The 17,055-nt window shown below is 41.8% G+C and overlaps 3 protein-coding genes across 3 annotated transcripts; all 3 read right to left on the reverse strand.

Moving 5' to 3' along the window:
• Nucleotides 1-32: 32 nt before the first annotated feature.
• Nucleotides 33-5,420, reverse strand: LOC134177004 (uncharacterized). The gene is made up of 7 exons (XM_062643703.1): nt 5,133-5,420; nt 4,862-4,987; nt 4,669-4,794; nt 4,478-4,606; nt 4,328-4,423; nt 2,821-3,066; nt 33-2,758 (listed from the first exon to the last, which is right to left on the reverse strand). The coding sequence occupies exons 2-7, from the start codon at nt 4,959-4,961 to the stop codon at nt 297-299; spliced, it is 3,159 nt and encodes a 1,052-aa protein (XP_062499687.1). The 5' UTR covers nt 4,962-4,987; nt 5,133-5,420; the 3' UTR covers nt 33-296.
• Nucleotides 5,421-12,086: 6,666 nt separating this feature from the next.
• Nucleotides 12,087-13,859, reverse strand: LOC134177718 (uncharacterized). The gene is made up of 5 exons (XM_062644496.1): nt 13,738-13,859; nt 12,958-13,083; nt 12,763-12,882; nt 12,204-12,238; nt 12,087-12,125 (listed from the first exon to the last, which is right to left on the reverse strand). The coding sequence occupies exons 1-5, from the start codon at nt 13,760-13,762 to the stop codon at nt 12,087-12,089; spliced, it is 345 nt and encodes a 114-aa protein (XP_062500480.1). The 5' UTR covers nt 13,763-13,859.
• A 764-nt stretch (nt 13,860-14,623) lies between these two features.
• On the reverse strand, nt 14,624-16,254 carry LOC134177279 (uncharacterized). The gene is made up of 4 exons (XM_062644062.1): nt 15,858-16,254; nt 15,729-15,792; nt 14,923-15,005; nt 14,624-14,853 (listed from the first exon to the last, which is right to left on the reverse strand). The coding sequence occupies exons 1-4, from the start codon at nt 16,040-16,042 to the stop codon at nt 14,703-14,705; spliced, it is 483 nt and encodes a 160-aa protein (XP_062500046.1). The 5' UTR covers nt 16,043-16,254; the 3' UTR covers nt 14,624-14,702.
• Nucleotides 16,255-17,055: the final 801 nt, after the last annotated feature.

Consider the following 17,055-nt stretch of genomic DNA (forward strand, 5'->3'; position numbering starts at 1 on the left):
ACCATAGTAAATATTGTTACTCTATTTACCACAAATCCCATTCACTATCATTTGTACTACACAATCATAACCATTTGTACTTCTCTTTGTGACTCGTGGCACTCTATGCTCTGTCAATATATCAATGTATTTCTAAAAACAAAAGGTAAAATGCTAAATAGTAACAGCCATATATATGTCAACTGAAAACAATGCACATCAAGAAAGACTAGTGAGTGAATAATGTGAATGTAAAGCAGGTAACGTTTGATTCCTCTTAACAAAACAACTCTGCCTACAAGTGCAGACAAAGACAGTCATTTATGTGGGTAGACGTGCTCCACCAAACTGCTACTAAAAACATCTTCAGCCTGAGATCTACAGCTGATGTTACACATGGCCTTGATCATTGCTGCCTGGCTTGCTTTGTTACCAAATTCATTTGTCCACATATTCAGAGCTGTTACAGCTTGCATAAAACAATCATCTCTGTTTTCTTTTTCTATCACTTTTGTCTTACTCATGAAAAATGTAGGTGACAAATTTAGAACAAGGGTTTTCCAGCAACCAGAAATTTGGTTAGCTACATTCACAATATCATCTTCTGTACATTTCCTGTTTGCAGTTGTTGTCAGGGACTGTTCTTGCGTTTTTCTTAATACATCATCTTTCTCGTCATAAAACCAACAGTCTAATGCCACTCTTTCACTGTGATCAAGGCTGACATCGTCCCTCTTTATGTTTCTTCTCAATGTTTTGTCCTCACTTGGTATATACTTGTCTATACATACCAGCTTGCTGACATCCACGGGAATGGCTGGTCCGGGATGTTGAATATTTAATGAAAACTGAAACTGAGGCAACCCTGGGGTCTTCACTTCATGAAGCTTTTTAGTGATGAACAGACGGATGTCTGTACACAGAGATGCAACTTCATTAAGTGGCCGTTTTGTGTCGATAGTGACAATAATATATTTCTTCAAGTGATAGATCAGTTCCAACTTGACATCTTTCTCAACTCGATATACAGACTGATTACGTGTCAACATTGGTTCATCAGAATATCTCTCAATGCAACACGTCATCAGCCGGAAATGCAATTGCTCAGGAATAAACTCGATATCACGAGACAAAACAATGAGTGACATTGGATTAGAAGCAACCGAATTAGCAGCTGCAAATGGACCTTCTGACTCGACTTCTAGCAAACAAGGAATAAAATATTCCATTTCATAGGGAACTGATGACTGAGATAAACAAAGTTTGGGGCAGACAATGAAAAAGAAATTCAAGAGATTCAGTACATCTTCATATTCTTCATGTTTCACTCCTGCCTTCTTCAAGCGATGATCAATGAGTTTCCAAGAAGCAATTCCTTTTTGTCGTACTTCATCCCAATCTTCACTCAGTAAGGGAGGAGGAAGAGTAGTGACAGACGCCACCACTGAGAAAACCATGAAAATCCAGCTTGGTTTGGTGACGACTATGTTCTTCAGCTTCTCACTTTTGTGAGGAAAGATGACTGAACCGGCTTCATCTAAATATGCCAGAGCAGCACGAACTTCTTTCTCTTCAGACATACGACACAATCGACGAGCAAAAACCATGATAACATGGACATTGGAAAGAGCACTGCCCAACTTTTGTTCTAGAGCATCAAGGATCTTCTCTAGAACTGACCAAGTGGCTGGTATTAGACGTTTGAGTGACACATCACGTGCCATCTCTTCAATGAGTCGCTTCACTGCACTCACACCTGCATCCTCACTTGCACTGTCAGGGTCAGACACTGAATTCTCAACACAAAAGAACCAATCATCACGGTGATCGGATGGTCGCAGGATGTGCTTCTTAAATGCTTTATTACGAAACGCTTTAGTCAGAAATTTGTTCTGTTGCTTAATCATTTCTTCATCAGCATCATTGACATGTGTACCAATCAAAAACATGACCGGTGATGCACAGTCCTTTGACTTGCCAATGCAAAGACCTTCACGACTGTCGTCGTCTCCTGCCAAAAAAGTCATGGATGCCCATAAAGACACAGCATCATGGTTTGTCTCTATCCAGTGGTTGCCCATTGGAATTGGTTCCGAGTCGGCAGAAGGAAAGTAGAATGACTTGGCCTTGTCACCTAGAAACTGAGATACATTAAATACGACACAAACGACACATCCCGATGTGATGGCTTGTCCTTGACCAGGAAGAAGTGGCTCTTGACCTCCCAAATCCCAAATGGTAACGTGAACTTTTGAATCTTCCTTCTTTAGAAGATCAGGATCACTTTGGAAATCTCGAATAGCACGAGCAATCCCTTCAGTTAGAACTATCACTTCATCAACGTAACTTTCTCTAGTATCAGTTGATGTAGATTCTCTACCGACTGTCGAGTCGAGATCGACACGACTGTCAAGATGTGGCCAATCTGCTCTTCCATCCTCATATTGACTCTCACCTTCACTACCCGAAACGTTTGCACTAGAATCATGCTTTGCATGCATGGCTGCTCTAGCTATATGTTTGTCTAAAAATTCTTGGTCCTTGTCATTGACAAGTCTCCAGTTGGATGCTTCACACACTGCCAACTCTGCCATGGCCACAGGTGTGCTCGGTTCAATGATCTGAAACTTCTGTTTGAGCAAGGATCGTTTAAAGGACGTCTTGCCAGTTCTGTCTTTGCCAACAATGACAATCTTGACTCGACTCACTTCGACTGCTCCTTGTGACAACGCTCGAACAAATAACTCACCCGCATTGGCTCCCATGCCCGTCACACCACCTACAACCATACCATCATTACAATTTGTATACTATAGTCTATTGAGTAGAAGATCGACTCACGAGGACAAAGAACGACACTCAGTATTGTTCCATCGGTTACTCCTGCATCAGCTAATGTTTGCTCATCGTTTAGTTGTTTTTTATTCAAAACAAGCAATTGATCCCATGATGAAGGGTCATCCTTGGTCTGCAATCGACGCTTCAAGGTGGCAACAGTATCAGACGATTTTGCTTTCAATTCAACAGCTTCACCAGTTAGTGATTTGGCTACTAATTTGAGCCATTCTGATCCACTGTTGTGAGATGCTATAAGAAACATTAAACTATATCAAGTGGGAAAGCACCATACACACACACACACAAACACACACACACACAAACACACACACACACACACACACACACACACACACACACACACACACACACACACACACACACACACACACACATGACAAGCCCTTCTTGTATTCTAAAGATAGCTCCACTGTAGTATGAGGAGTCTCCGGACTGGCATAGCTAATGCACCTACAGCTTGGTCAGGACATGCATGGGCACTGACTATACTGCAGCTCTGGGAATGGACGCCAAAGCCCACATGTACTCATCTGCTGCAAAATGCCAGCAGTCTTGTCCATCTCTAATCAAGTATGCTACTGAGTTGAGTAAGAGAAGCAATTGTGAGTGAGTTGTCCAAAAGAATCACATTTGTGTTTACAGAGACGAACATTTGATCCGAGTGTCCTGGATATTTTACTCCAATGTCACTCTTCATGACAAATACATGTACTACACACACACACACACACACACACACACACACACACACACACACACACACACACACACACACACACACACACACACACACACACACACACACACACACAAACGTCAACACACACACACACATGCCCACACCCACACACACATGCCCAGACACATGCCCCCACACACACACACATGCCCACACATGCCCCCACACACAAATGGACAAATGTCAAGCCCTCCACGTCATTTGTGAATGACGTCAACCTTAAGGTTAGTTGCGGAGATAGCTCCCCTGCCTCTAGAGACAGGGCCTCCATGCGCTACGTGGAAGCTTAGGGCCAGCGCTACAATCCACCCGGAGCTTGGCCAGAGTCATCCAGGTGTGCTGACTATGGCGCAGCTATGGAACTTGATACCAAGGCCTACAAGTACCCGTCTGTTGCATGATGTTACTTGGATGAAGCCAAGCCAGCGGTCATGTTCACCCCAGTCAATGATCAGATACTCATTTATACTCCTGAGTCGAGAGAAGCAATTTGTGTGTCAGTTTCTTGCTTAAGGAAATTATGCCATAGCTCGCCATCACTGTGACTTGAACCCGCAACCCTGCAAGGTCCCGGATGTTTTCATTCTCCAAATGCACTCTCTAACCAACTGAGCTATTGCACCACACACACACACACACACACACACACACACACACACACACACACACACACACACAGGGGTGAAACAAAAAGTGAGACAGAGAATACAAGGAAGAATGTTTACAAGGCTACAAGGCGGTTGTCCTCACCATCCGTCTCTTCAATTCCTTCTTTCTCTTCAGGAATAATTGTCTCTTCATGTTGTTGCTGTTGGAAAGCGCTCAATCTCTTTAGTAGACGATTTACTGCAAAACAAACTCAATAATCACAACATTTAACTTTCCACTCAAATATCAGACCTTCTAATCTCTCAAAGCTGTTGCTGGGAAGTTTGTTAATATTAATTATTTGAAGAGATTCTAATAGCGCATGATGAGCACGTGTGTAGTCAGCAATATTTGAGAGACTCTTTGACCATGACATGAAAGCTGAAAACAGAAAACCAGCAATTGTGAGAGATGCAGGCAAAGAGAAATGAGGAAATTCTGACTGGAGATTTTGTCTGGACGATTTTGAGGGAGAGAAACTCTTTGGATGTCTACAGCTTCTGAGAGAAGTTTCTCAGCTTCCTCATCTTTCCCTTTTCTCATCAGACATTCTCCCAACCTTTGTAATGCTGTACAAATCAAGACAGATTAATACACACAAATGCTGATTTGACATTATAGAACATTTAGACATACGCATTGCTGTATTAGGATGTTTCTCATGGAGAGAATGTCTGTGTATCTCAAGTGATTCTCTTAAATAATCTTCACTCTCATCCAATTTTCCTGATTCCATTAAATAAGATCCAAGTTGATAAACAGCTGAGAAGAACAAGAGCTTGTAAACAACACGTGACAATTATGACTGATTTATACTGCAGTATACAACATGTGGCATTATGATAATCAGCATGTCAAGCACACAATTCACATAAAGTTGATATCAAAACAAAGACAAGAAACTAACCTCCAGCCACACGGGGATGCTTTCGATGGAACTGTGATTTCCAAATCCTGACACACTCCTTTGTCAGTTCAATAGATTCACTTTGTTTACCTTGTTGGTACAGACAATGAGCAAGTGACAACTGACCTGAAGAAGATAAACAATGATGATATTATAGACAACACATTCAATCAACGTGAGGTGAGTAGAGTTGTTCAGTAACAAGAGTGAGACGTCTTACAATTGTATCAGACAATGAACACATACCATCAGCAATAGCAACAGCATCTTCTGGTCGAGCAGATTTCCTGATCTCCAGAGACTCTCTCAATATTCTTTCAGCATCAGAAAGGTTCCCTTGTCTCATAAAGCATCTACCAAGCATGTCCATAGCTAAAACAGCAATGAAAGTGAGAATTAAGACCAAACAACTTTCCTTGGTAATTGAGTTGCAAGACAACAATCAATGTCTATAATATATTTCAATGCAGTAGTGAGAGATGAGTTCTTTCTCACACAACATACAACCACTGTTCCAGTCTGTCCATGATAACTGATTAAACGAAACTTTTCTACAACACGTACCCCGTGCACACTGCCATTCTAGTGTAGCTATAAAAACGTGCACAGTGTCAAGTGTGATCATGCGCAACAACACCAACAGTCAATAATCAGTGTGCTTGATACATGTAGGAGTGTTCCATAACAATATAAAATTTGTAGAGCTCGTCAGCCATGTCCAGCCCTTTAAGAAAAGAAAAGCTAATTTTACTACTTTGTTCAACAGATTTTTGACACTAAAACTTGCAGTGATGCCTATATTTTGATATCTGGCAATTTTATAATGAAAGACAGACAAATAGACAGAAACACAAACAAACAAATTGACATATGAAACAGACAGACAGAGAAACATACCAACACACCAACAGTGAAACAGACAGACAAACAAAGAAACAGACAGACAGACAGACAATCTATGTCCCTTTATGTAGTTACTAGTATGCAGTTGCTTTAGGAACATTTTATTGACACAAGTAATTGACAGTCAGACAGATAGACAGATGGACAAACAGAGACAGACAGACAGACGGACAGACAGAATCAAGTTTATTGTCAACAATCTTCACTACTACAAACAGTTATTGTTAAAATGAAATGTTCTACTTGTAGTCCAAGACTATTGCTAATGAGTAAAACACTGAATGTCTCTATCTACTCCCAAGACGACTAGAGACAGTCCAACTGCCAGACGAAGGCGGACGCATCGCTCAGAGAGAGGGAAATAGTGCGTACACAACCCTGACAAGCAGCAGACGCCACCAGAAGTCACAGAAGAGAACAGAAACGAAGAGATGACAAATGGAGACAATCCAACTGCCAGACAAAGATGGACGCATCGCTCAGAGAGAGGAAAATAGTGCGTACACAACCCTGACGAACAGCAGATGCCACCAGCCACAGGAGGGAGCTGATTTGAAGAAGGAATGACGGATAGAGGCAATCCAACTGCCAGACGAAGGCGGACGCATCGCTCAGAGAGAGGAAAATAGTGCGTGCACAACCCTGACGAACAGCAGACGCCACCAGAAGCCACAGAAAGAAACAGGAACGAAGAGACGACAAATGGAGACAATCCAACTGCCAGACAAAGGCGGACGCATCGCTCAGAGAGAGGAAAATAGTGCGTACACAACCATGACAAACAGCAGACGTCACCGAGAGCCACAGGCAGGAACAGGAACAACGAAACGACGACCAGAGACAATCCAACTGCCAGACGAAGGCGGACGCGCAGCTCAGAGAGCGGGAAATGGTGCGTACACAACCCCCACGAACAGCAGACACCAAGAGACGCCGCATGAAGCGCAGACGAAGAAAAAAGGACAGAACTCTGGTAGACAGCGGACAGCCAGAACAAAACGGTAATCAGAAAAGCGGACACAAACGACGACGGAAGGGGCCCCCGATGGGCAACAATGTTCGTTAGGACGGTAGCAGCCGAAGCTGCACACGTCAACTTGAGACTTCTTCTTCCTTGGCGCTCTGTTGGAATACTTCTCAGAAGAAACAAAGGAGACACCACCTCTACCAACATCCGGGACAGACAGACAGACGGACAGACAGACAGACCCCGGATGTGGCTTGAACATGCCAGGTTTTTGAACACGGTCTTCGGTTTCATCTGTATTTCTTTTGAACAATGTTTGGTTATGCCTGATCATAAGTCTGACTTTGAAAGTTGTCCGGTTGTTTCCTGTGCCTTCAAAGGCCAGATTCAGCGAGTTCTTTGTCATATCAGACAATCTCACGATGCTAACGACATCCCGGATTTGTTTGTCTCTCGTTTGAACCTTTCGAAATGTCACCATTGCTCAAAGTTGTTTGCGAAACTTGGGCAACATCTGTCACGATGCAAGAAGAAACTTTCCTGCTCGACCGTTGGTTTTGAATTTGAATCTGTTTCCAGCCAATGTCCTTCAAATCCATCACCATCTTCAAAGAATGCTCACACCTTACCTACTTTTGAGGCGCCTCTAACCCGTGGTGTGCTACCAGAAACTTATACGTCTTCTGCTTCTCCTTCACGGGAAACTGAAGCGTGGGAGTACATCCAGGTCTTTATCATCAGAGGAGATCCTCAAAATGATTCCAGCGAGAACGGTGCAGAAGATCAAACCTGCTATGAAAGCTAACTTCCTGGATTGCTGTTCAGTAGCCTTCAGAAAGATCAGAAATGACCCAACAGATGAAACAGGCTGGAAATTGCTGCTGCTGATACCGCGTATGGTATTACAACCGCTTACAAGGGGCGGAAAAGCAAAACTATCTGTCATGCAATCCATGTATAAGCAGTTCCGTAACTTCCAATGGGAGGACTTACTGTCTAGCGGTAGAGAAGACACAAAGAAAGGGAATGCTAAAGCTAACTCCAGAGATCACGTCAAGAGAGCTGCCCTAAGTCTGGTCCGATGTGGTGAACTTTCAAGAGCTGCTCGTGTTCTTACAAGCTCAGGATTAGCTCCAGCTACTCCAGATACAGCTCACAAGCTTGCTGAGAAGCATCCTATCCGGGTGTTTGACATTCCGGACATGCCATCTCCGGACATGCCATCGCCTGCTATGCATATCAGTTTGTCAAAACAACATATGTTTAATTCCATCAAGAAATCACCAAGAGGCTCAGGGTGTGGCCCATCAGGATGGCGATATGAACACCTAAAAGTTATTGCTTCCGACACGGTTTCTGCTGAACAGTTGCATTTTGCTTTTTCTTGTATTGCCAATGGATCAGTCCCTGTTTCAATTGCCAGGTTGTTGTCCTCAGCACGGCTGATTGCTTTGCCCAAAGCCTCAGGAGACGTTCGACCAATAGCTATTGGAGAAGTGTTCAGAAGAATTACTGCAAAATGTATTTGTGCACAGATGAAAAGTGAATTTTCGAATTTCTTTTCTCCTCTGCAGCATGGAGTGTCAACAGAGGGAGGAACAGATCTTCTTTTACACCATATCCAGCTTCTACTAGAAGCCAACAATGACTGGATTGTTCTGAAGACTGATGCTAAAAATGCCTTTAATTCAATCCACCGCTCCCATTTGCTGCAACAAGTGATGAAATCTTTTCCTATCTTGACAAATCATGTCATGCAAATGTATTCTGGGTTTGGTCCTCTGGTCTTCCTACAGAACAACGTCCCTGTTATTTTGTCATCTCAAGAAGGCATCCATCAGGGAGATCCTCTAGGACCAGTTCTGTTTTCTTTAGGCATACAACAAACCCTGGTTGATTTGCAAAGCAATTTCCAAGCAATAAGAGTGCTAGCTTATCTTGATGATGTTTTCTTAGTTGGACCAGCAAAACATGTCCTTGATGCTTTTTCCACTCTTCAACCTGAATTTTTCAAAATAGGATTGGAAATACAGGAAACAAAATGTGAAATATACTGTTCATACGACAAAGAAGACACCTTCTCTTCTGAATATACCATACCTGTTTCGAGTGAAGGTATTGTGATACTAGGAACACCAATTGGGAAACGTGAATATGTTGCACGAGCATGTTCCACTATTGCAGAAAAAGGGAATGATCTTTGTAGACAGCTTGTCGACTTGGATAATGTGCAACCATCCATGTTGCTTCTTAGATACTGTCATACCACACGGCTAAATCACTTAGCAAGAGGAACGTGTCCAGAAACACTGGCACAGGCAGCTACTATCCACGACAAGCAAACAAAATCTACATTCTCTTGTTTGCTAGGAAATGTTGACATCACTGGAAATATTTGGAAGCAAGCAACATTGCCAGTAAGACTAGGAGGTTTTGGTATGACTTCCCTAAACGAAGTGGCACCCTTTGCTTTTGTTGCCAGCTGGGCACATTCTCTTAAGCTATTGCCTGATCGCTTTCCTGCTCTTCAAGATCAAGTCAACTCTTTAGTGACATCATCTAATCATGCGAGTGATATTGGGCTAACTTTAGAACACCATCTCAAAGATATTTCAACGTTGTCGGATTTGTTGCCTAACACAAAAAAGTTGCAACATCGTCTAACAACAGAATTTGTACAATCGAAAGCAGATCAGTTGATTGAAACTGGTTCTAACCGAGATGCAGCACGATTGCGTTCAATTAGAGGTAAAGGAGCAGGAGCATGGTTAGATTCCATTCCATCTTCAGAGAAGTTTGCACTTTCATCTGGCAATTTTGTCTTGGCGGCTTCTCTCAGATTGGGTCTACCTTTGTCTTTACCACCTTGGGCCACTAAATGTGAATGTGGAAAGTCACTAGATGTTGAAGGGTACCATTTACTAACATGCAAAATGGGTGGAGGCCCAGTTTGGTCTCATAATTCTGTTGTTTTGTGCTGGTCTGAATGCATGAGCAGTCTACAATGCCAGCATCAAATTGAACCAAAAGATAGATATACAACATCCAACAATAGAGCAGACATTGTTGTGTTTGACTCAACATGTGGGGGAAATGTCGAGCTTGATGTGGCCCTTGCTCACCCCTGGAGCCAGGACATTCTGCAAAGTGCAGCAACTACGGATGGAGCTGCAGCAAGAAGAAGAGAAGACATCAAACATAACAAATATTCTCAAGAGCAGTTGCCTGGAGGGTACACTCCTACCCTTATTCCACTAGTTTTCGAGCACTTTGGTGGTTGGGGAGAAGAAGCATCAACGTTCCTCAATAAACTTTCCAAACTATATAGAGATGAAGAAGGAAGAAACAATCCCTCAGATTTTAAAACACATTGGAGAAGACGCTTGTCAGTACAACTTCAGCGTTGCAATGCCTCGGTGTTGGCTAGAAAGATGATCAGAGTAACATATGGACAGAATACTGACCAGAGTTTAGATGTTGTTCAACTTTCAATTCAGTAAACTAAATTTCGGTTTGTAGGCTCCGTAGGGGAGCTTTTTAATGCTAATTGTTATTTGTGTAATTGTAATTGTAGTTGTGACACTTGTTGTTCATTAGCTGTTACTTTAGTTTCACCTGTATTAGCTTTGATGTATAAAAATATATGAAAATTTGACAGACAGATGGACAAACAGAGACAGACAGACAGATGGACAAACAGAGACAGACTGACACACACCAGCTATAAGTCAAGCCCTCTAAAGCTTTAGATACTCTTGTGTCTGTTTCCTTAAGTCTGGTTCACAATATTGACGTCGACGTCAACACGGCGTCCACCTAGACGTCAATATTGTGAACAAAGACAAAGTGGCGCGGTGTCAACGTGGCGTCATGACGCCGGGATAGAGCAAACTTCCATTCCAGCGTCAAAACCCGGAAGTTGTCAGCGTCAAATGTAACCACGTGGGCATTTCTAGCGAATCAGCAGAGCTGTAAGCTTCTTGGATCTAGAAATGGATGAAACGTGAATGACGGTGCAAGAGAAACACCAAGAGAAGGATCATCATCAGAATAGTTGTCCATGATTAGACACGCGTGCGCAATCTGACTCGAGACTCCAGACCAACCTTGACGTGCAACTTAGTGACGTCTCAAGATATTGTGAACAGGACGACGCTGACGTTGGCGTCAATATTGTGAAACAGGCTTTACACATAATGTCAGTATATATAATTGCTGTATCTCATCATGCAACAGTAATTTGATTTCCTGTTTATATGTGCTTTGTCTAACATAATGAGACAAACCAAAAAGATAGAAAATAGAGACAAACAATGGTCCACAAGAGAGATGTGAAACCTGAAGAGATCAACATAGAATGCACACTCCAGTAAATTCAATAATAAAGAAACTCTCACACATACACAAACACACAAGCAGGAAGAGACACATGAGAAAGACAGACAGACCGGTGGCAAGACAAACATCATATCCTCTTGTCAAATAAGTTGAAAATCTTTCAAAACAACAATTACTCACACACAACACTTACTATTTGTCAAACGAACATCATTAGCTGAGACGTATTTCTGATATATTGACAAGCTCTCCTCTAGCAATCGTGTGGCATCCATGGATTTGTATTGATTGTAGTAACATTTACCCAAAGCATGCAAGACTATAAATACAAACAACCAAAAGTCAGTCACACAGTAATATACCATATACATACAAGTACACACAACATCATGTTTGACATCCTAAGATGTTAATTGAGACATAACAGTAACTTAGTTGATATGTTATTACTAGTAAATGTAGCTGACTCAATACACATGCATCTCTTAATAGTCACTTGATCACAAACTTTGAGATGTCAAGTGCAAGTGTCACTTGATTATCCACCTATAATCCTTCACATTCTCTTTTGACAAAATATTTTAATTAATTACACACACACACACACACACACACACACACACACACACACACACACACACACACACACACACACACACACACACACACATCCTTGTCTTACAACTCTTATACCCACATAGACACCCTTGATAGTATTTAAACAGATATGATAACTAAGCAACCGACTAATAGATGGGGACAACATTAATATCAATAACTCTAATCTGAACAGTTTAATCCACCAACACAATCATTTGTCAACAGTTAGACAATTGTGTCTACAAACTTCACTCATGTCTCACTCTCTCATAAAATGCACTTGCTGCCTTTAAACATTCTTTTGATCAAACATTTAAATCAAGCAAAACAACACATATCCAGGGTTCCCAAAGGAAAAACTGAGGGGTGCCTATTAATATTAACTAGTTCGTTCATTAATATTATTGACTGACATCAAATAATAATTGATATCCATCAGTGTTGTGTAGAGCTTTGTAAAGTCAATAAGTACATGAAAGGGTTCTCTTGTTCAATCAAGAGGCAGATTGCTAACGCTTGCAATCACTCACTCCAGCATTGCTATCCTGGATAAAATCACTCTTTGTACACATAAGTCTGCCAAACAAGGTACGTTTGTTGTGCTCTAAATAATTGTTTCTACTGATCAGACATTTTGTCTTAATTAACATTTCAAAGTTAGTCAAACTTCACACAAAGTTGTACAGACAAACATTTCTCAATATTTGTTTAAATCAAATTTGAACCCACAATACTACAGACATTTCCCTAAAACATCATGCAACAGCTTCCATACGTCCTAGCTTATCTGTAACTTTCAACAAACATTACAATACAACTCACTGTCAGCTAATACAACATTAGGTGTCTCTTGTCTCTGAACTGATAGAATGTCTTCAAGAAGAGCTTGTCCTTTCGTATATTCTCCATTATTAATGTATATCTCCCCCAGAATACAAATAACTAAACATCACAACAGAGACACAAACCGTTAATTTAGAATTCCTGCAATATTTTCAATCAAACAACATTCCTCACCTCCCAGTCTCACTTTGTCTTTTGTGTCTAAATTCTCTTCTGCCATTTGTTTGGCTTGTTCTAGAACTTTAGCCGCCTCACGATAATTACCTTCTTTACCAAGTGTCACTCCTTTCTCATAAAGATCTATCAAATACAATCATTGTTGTACTCAAACACATTCTGTTTCTCAGCAACATGCAACATGTCACACACACACATACACACACACACACACACACACACACACACACACACACACACACACACACACACACACACACACACACAAATGGATATGCCCTTCAGAAAGTTCCAAAAATAGCACCCCTGCCTATTTCTAGGTAGGGACCCCCCCCCGGTGCTACTCAAAGTTTTAGGCCGCACTGACAAACCCCTTGATGCATGGCCAGAGCATCGAATGTCACTGACTTTGGCACAGCCGCGAGACTGGACCTCAAGTCCACACATACCCGTATATGCTGCGTGATGTTCTGCCAAGCCAGCGGTCTAGTCCACCCCCAGTCAATGACCAGGTACTCATTTATACTACTGAGTCGAGAGAGGCAATTGTGTGTGAATTTCTTGCCCAAGGAAATTACATCTGTACTCGTCTGCAAACCTATGACCTCAACGTCCCACATGTTTCCATTCTCCAAATGCAACTCTCTAACCAACTGAGCTACAGATGCCACACACACACACACACACACACACACACACACTAACATCTTAATTCACCACAATTTTCAACATTAAAACTAAAACATTAATTAACATTTACAATATTGCAATGCTTACCAAAGATCTTCCTTCTGATCTCCATGTGTTAACAAGGAATCTAAATAAGAACATAAAGTCACCACAGAATTTATAGACAAACAACGCTATCTTATTGATATCTACATATCTGTCATACTACCCGTCGCATCTCTGACTGAATACAGATATGTTTTCTTTCAGTCGACAAGAGTAGGAGGGGCCAACATTAATAACTCCAGCCCCTCCCCCGTCGCTGCCTACCCGCAAAAAAGATGCACTGTGCGGTCCAACGACGAATTAAGAAATAAAAAGTGGAAGGAGATGGCTACGGGCCAAATAGGAAGGGCCAACTCAGCTTGTTGAGTCGCTGCGCGCGTTCATTGCGAGAACAGAACACGAATAGAACGTGACACAAACGCTAGAACTGCAAATACGATGCGCAAACGGATCTCAATGAAAAGTAACCGTCGAGACGTCTCAACATTCAAACAAACGCGAGATTGAGTAGCGATGAGGGCGTGGCCTACATTGAAAAAGCAAATTTTCATCTCTTCGTTGCTCACACTGCCTCCTTCCTACCCTCTCTTGCACAAACTTCCTTCTCTCTACCGATTGCAAAAGCACGATAACCTAAAATCAACTTTCTTGTCTTGCAATGAACGTGTGACGTTGTCCATTCGCTCACATGCGATTAGAGAAACATAGACAAACGTAACTAACGTTTTAGTCGCTGAAAATTTGACGTACCGGCCGTGTAAGTGTCATAAACAATGAAGCAGAAAATGGCGGGCTGACAACGCGGCGAGACTGAGTGGTCACGTACAATCTAATTTTAATCCTGCATGCCCGGATGTGTTCATGCCCGGATATGTTCAGCCTTGATGCACACTTGATACAGAAATATTTGCTGTACATACAGCTCATCGGTGATTTTATTGAAATTATTCAAAATATACGCAGATACGTGTCCATGTGTCTAAACATTAGACAAGACTGGGATTTCACTATTTCTTGGCTTCACTCTCATTTGCTCGTCTGTCATCCAGAAAGCATGCAAGTAACTTGTCTGCAGCTGCTCCCGGTGTCAACACACCATCGACAACCAGCTCTTCATACTTTGCATAGGATTCCTGTACCGCAGGATGTCGTCTGAAGCTGCACAATTAAAACAGTTACGACTCTCAATGTACAATAGTCGGTTGCCCATGTATGGTGGAGGATAACCTGGACAGTATTTGATGTCGAATGTGATTCCACATCCAGGCTTTCTGTTGGTGATGTCGTTTTGATCCAAAGTGTCCCGACTCCTACAATATAAAACACACACAGACACACAGACACACACACACACACACACACACACACACACACACACACACACACACACACACACACACACACATGTGAGTAGAAGGATAAATAGATGGGGACCAAGGGGCATGCAGGTATTGGTTAGAGTAGCACTTTGTGAGGTACAGACATGGGCATAATTATGGAGCCACCCTGAACATGTGACTTAGATTAAAATATTATTGGACTTTCTCAGACACAGCAAGTACATGCATCTACAGTGACAGCTGCACTTTCTAGTAAATTAATACAAGTCTAATGGTGAGGTAACGGCTCTGCATGATTGTGTAATCCGCATGTCTGCAGGTCTGAGATTGGAGGTGATGTGTGCATCTGTGTGTGCATGGCCATTATCTAGACAAAACTTTGCACGCTGCCATTTGCTGCAATTCAGATGGCTCTTGGTATCGTCTCAGTGCTTGCAGGGTTTTGTGGCCGGTTCTGCCTTGAATGACATGTTCAGAAACTCCCGCTTGAAACAGCCTTGTCGCACTAGTAACTCGAAGAGCGTGCATGGTTGGTTCGAACCGGAAGGCCAGCTTCAGCTGTCATCACTTTCATCATTGTAGCCAACGTGTTAGGACCGATTACTTGCTTTGAATACCAAGGACCAAATGAAGGTGTAGATAACAAAGGTTTATAATAGAATGCTTTTCGGGAAAATCCTGCTGGCAACTTACTTCTACATAGAGATACAAAATTTTTACGTGGCAACGGTCACCGGCTTCTTCATTAGCGTACCTTCTAAACCACAAACCACAAAATGCTATTACCTCACAGAGTCACGTTGGAGCTTGACTATAGTTTACCTTGTGACTTTTTTGTTTGGATGCCGTAAATCACTCAGTACACCACTATGATTTTTGGATCGATCCGTGCTCGACGTAATTGTAACAGACTTTTGACAATCCGTCTGTGGTTTGGCTGCATCTAGTTGTGAATCCTTCGTTGAGCGAAAGTCTGTCTGTCGGTACCTGCTCTTCTTGTGGAGCATCCTCGTTTCGATTACTTCTCCGTGCTTCAAATATTCGCATCACCCGACTGTTGCAGGCAGTCGTGTTCTTGCAAATTGTACCCTTACTGTACTCGTCTTTTCAGCAAATCTGCTGTCAAGCTGCTAATACTAGTGGCATGCTTTTTTAAACCAACGCGTCTTATCTGTCGTCGTCGTCCTGGCCATTATTACGGTCTTCTTTCTGATCCGACATCATGCTAGCAAAACACGTGGATAATATACTGTACTAATACTTTTGAACACGTGGCCTTATGGGGCCGACGTGCACGTCCACAACACTTCACAGCTGTCAAAATGTGGTTGTTTGACATAAAACTTTAGCTGTCATTGCAATACACAACCACTCTAATTCAACTTGAACAATCTATAAACTATAATTACAGTAGGATGTTAAACATGCAACAGATAGGTTAATGCATGGTAGGGTCGACCATATTCAGTTTATTCGGCTAATTATCTCGAGAAGCCTCTCGAGACCTCGGTCAATAAACTGGATATCGTCTCCCAACCATGCATTAACATATATTTATTTATTAACTTGTTGCTAGAATGTATAATTCTTTGAAAACACAAGGATGCGTCGATGTGATTAAAGATAATTAACTAAATATCATCAATGTCCCACACTACACTTCGAATTAAGCACAAGTGACAGAAGTGACGTATTGTGTGTGTGTGTGTGTGTGTGTGTGTGTGTGTGTGTGTGTGTGTGTGTGTGTGTGTGTGTTTGTGTGTGTGTGTGTGTGTGTGTGTGTGTGTTTGTGTGTTTATTGTCAATATTAATTAATGTATATTTATTAAATTTTGTTTATTTATTTTCATTTTCATTAATTAATCATTAGTTTAGTTGTTGCTAAAAGGTAAAGAGTAGTTCTTTGAAAACACATGGGATTATCAATGTGATTAAAGATAATTAACTAAATACCATGAATGTCCCACACTACTTCGAATTCACACAGCTACGCAACTCTCGCATCACTGGAAGTTAATAA

Source organism: Corticium candelabrum, chromosome 3 (assembly GCF_963422355.1).
Source record: "Corticium candelabrum chromosome 3, ooCorCand1.1, whole genome shotgun sequence".
NCBI lineage: Eukaryota > Metazoa > Porifera > Homoscleromorpha > Homosclerophorida > Plakinidae > Corticium > Corticium candelabrum.